This window comes from Fulmarus glacialis, unplaced genomic scaffold, assembly GCF_000690835.1.
Source record: "Fulmarus glacialis isolate BGI_N327 unplaced genomic scaffold, ASM69083v1 scaffold32826, whole genome shotgun sequence".
In the NCBI taxonomy this organism is placed as follows: domain Eukaryota; kingdom Metazoa; phylum Chordata; class Aves; order Procellariiformes; family Procellariidae; genus Fulmarus; species Fulmarus glacialis.
In genome coordinates this window covers 1-408 of record NW_009220556.1, presented here as the reverse complement: position 1 = coordinate 408, position 408 = coordinate 1, and the positions used below count along the sequence as shown (strand labels likewise).

Sequence of the window (408 nt, the reverse complement as noted above, 5' to 3'; positions counted from 1 at the left end):
GGTCCGCGCCATCAGCCCCAGCCAGTGGCACGACACCCTTATCCACCTGCGGAGAGAAGGGGAAGGTGGCGCTGAGCCCCACCAGCACCCTCCAAGCACCCTCAGCACCCCACAAACCCACCGGACACCCCCCCATACCTTGATGCCCACGACGATGCCCTTGTCCTTGATCATCTGGACGAAGGGGGTGCCGTCGTCAGCCTTCTGGTACATGGTCTCGTGGAAAAAGATGACGCCCCCGATGCATTTCTTCACCCGGCTGTCGGCACTGAAGAGGATCTGGCGGTACAGCCGGCGGTTCTCCTCCGTGTTCTCCACCCCGATCTGGTTGAGGCGCTTCGCCATGCTCCCTGCGGGCACCCAGCACCCTCGTCAGCCTCAGGCGTGGGGAAAAGGGGTGGCGGGACA

General features: G+C 64.0%; 1 protein-coding gene across 1 annotated transcript in view; it reads right to left on the bottom strand.

Moving 5' to 3' along the window:
- Nucleotides 1-350, bottom strand: part of ALDOC (aldolase C, fructose-bisphosphate) — a gene marked incomplete at its 5' end in the record, with an annotated part of 1785 nt that extends 1435 nt beyond the window's left edge. The window contains 2 exons of the mRNA XM_009580808.1: nucleotides 8-46; nucleotides 139-350. Of these exons, the coding sequence (XP_009579103.1) occupies nucleotides 8-46; nucleotides 139-350 (251 nt within the window). The remainder of the gene's footprint in view (nucleotides 1-7; nucleotides 47-138) is intronic.
- Between the last annotated feature and the right edge of the window lie 58 nt (nucleotides 351-408).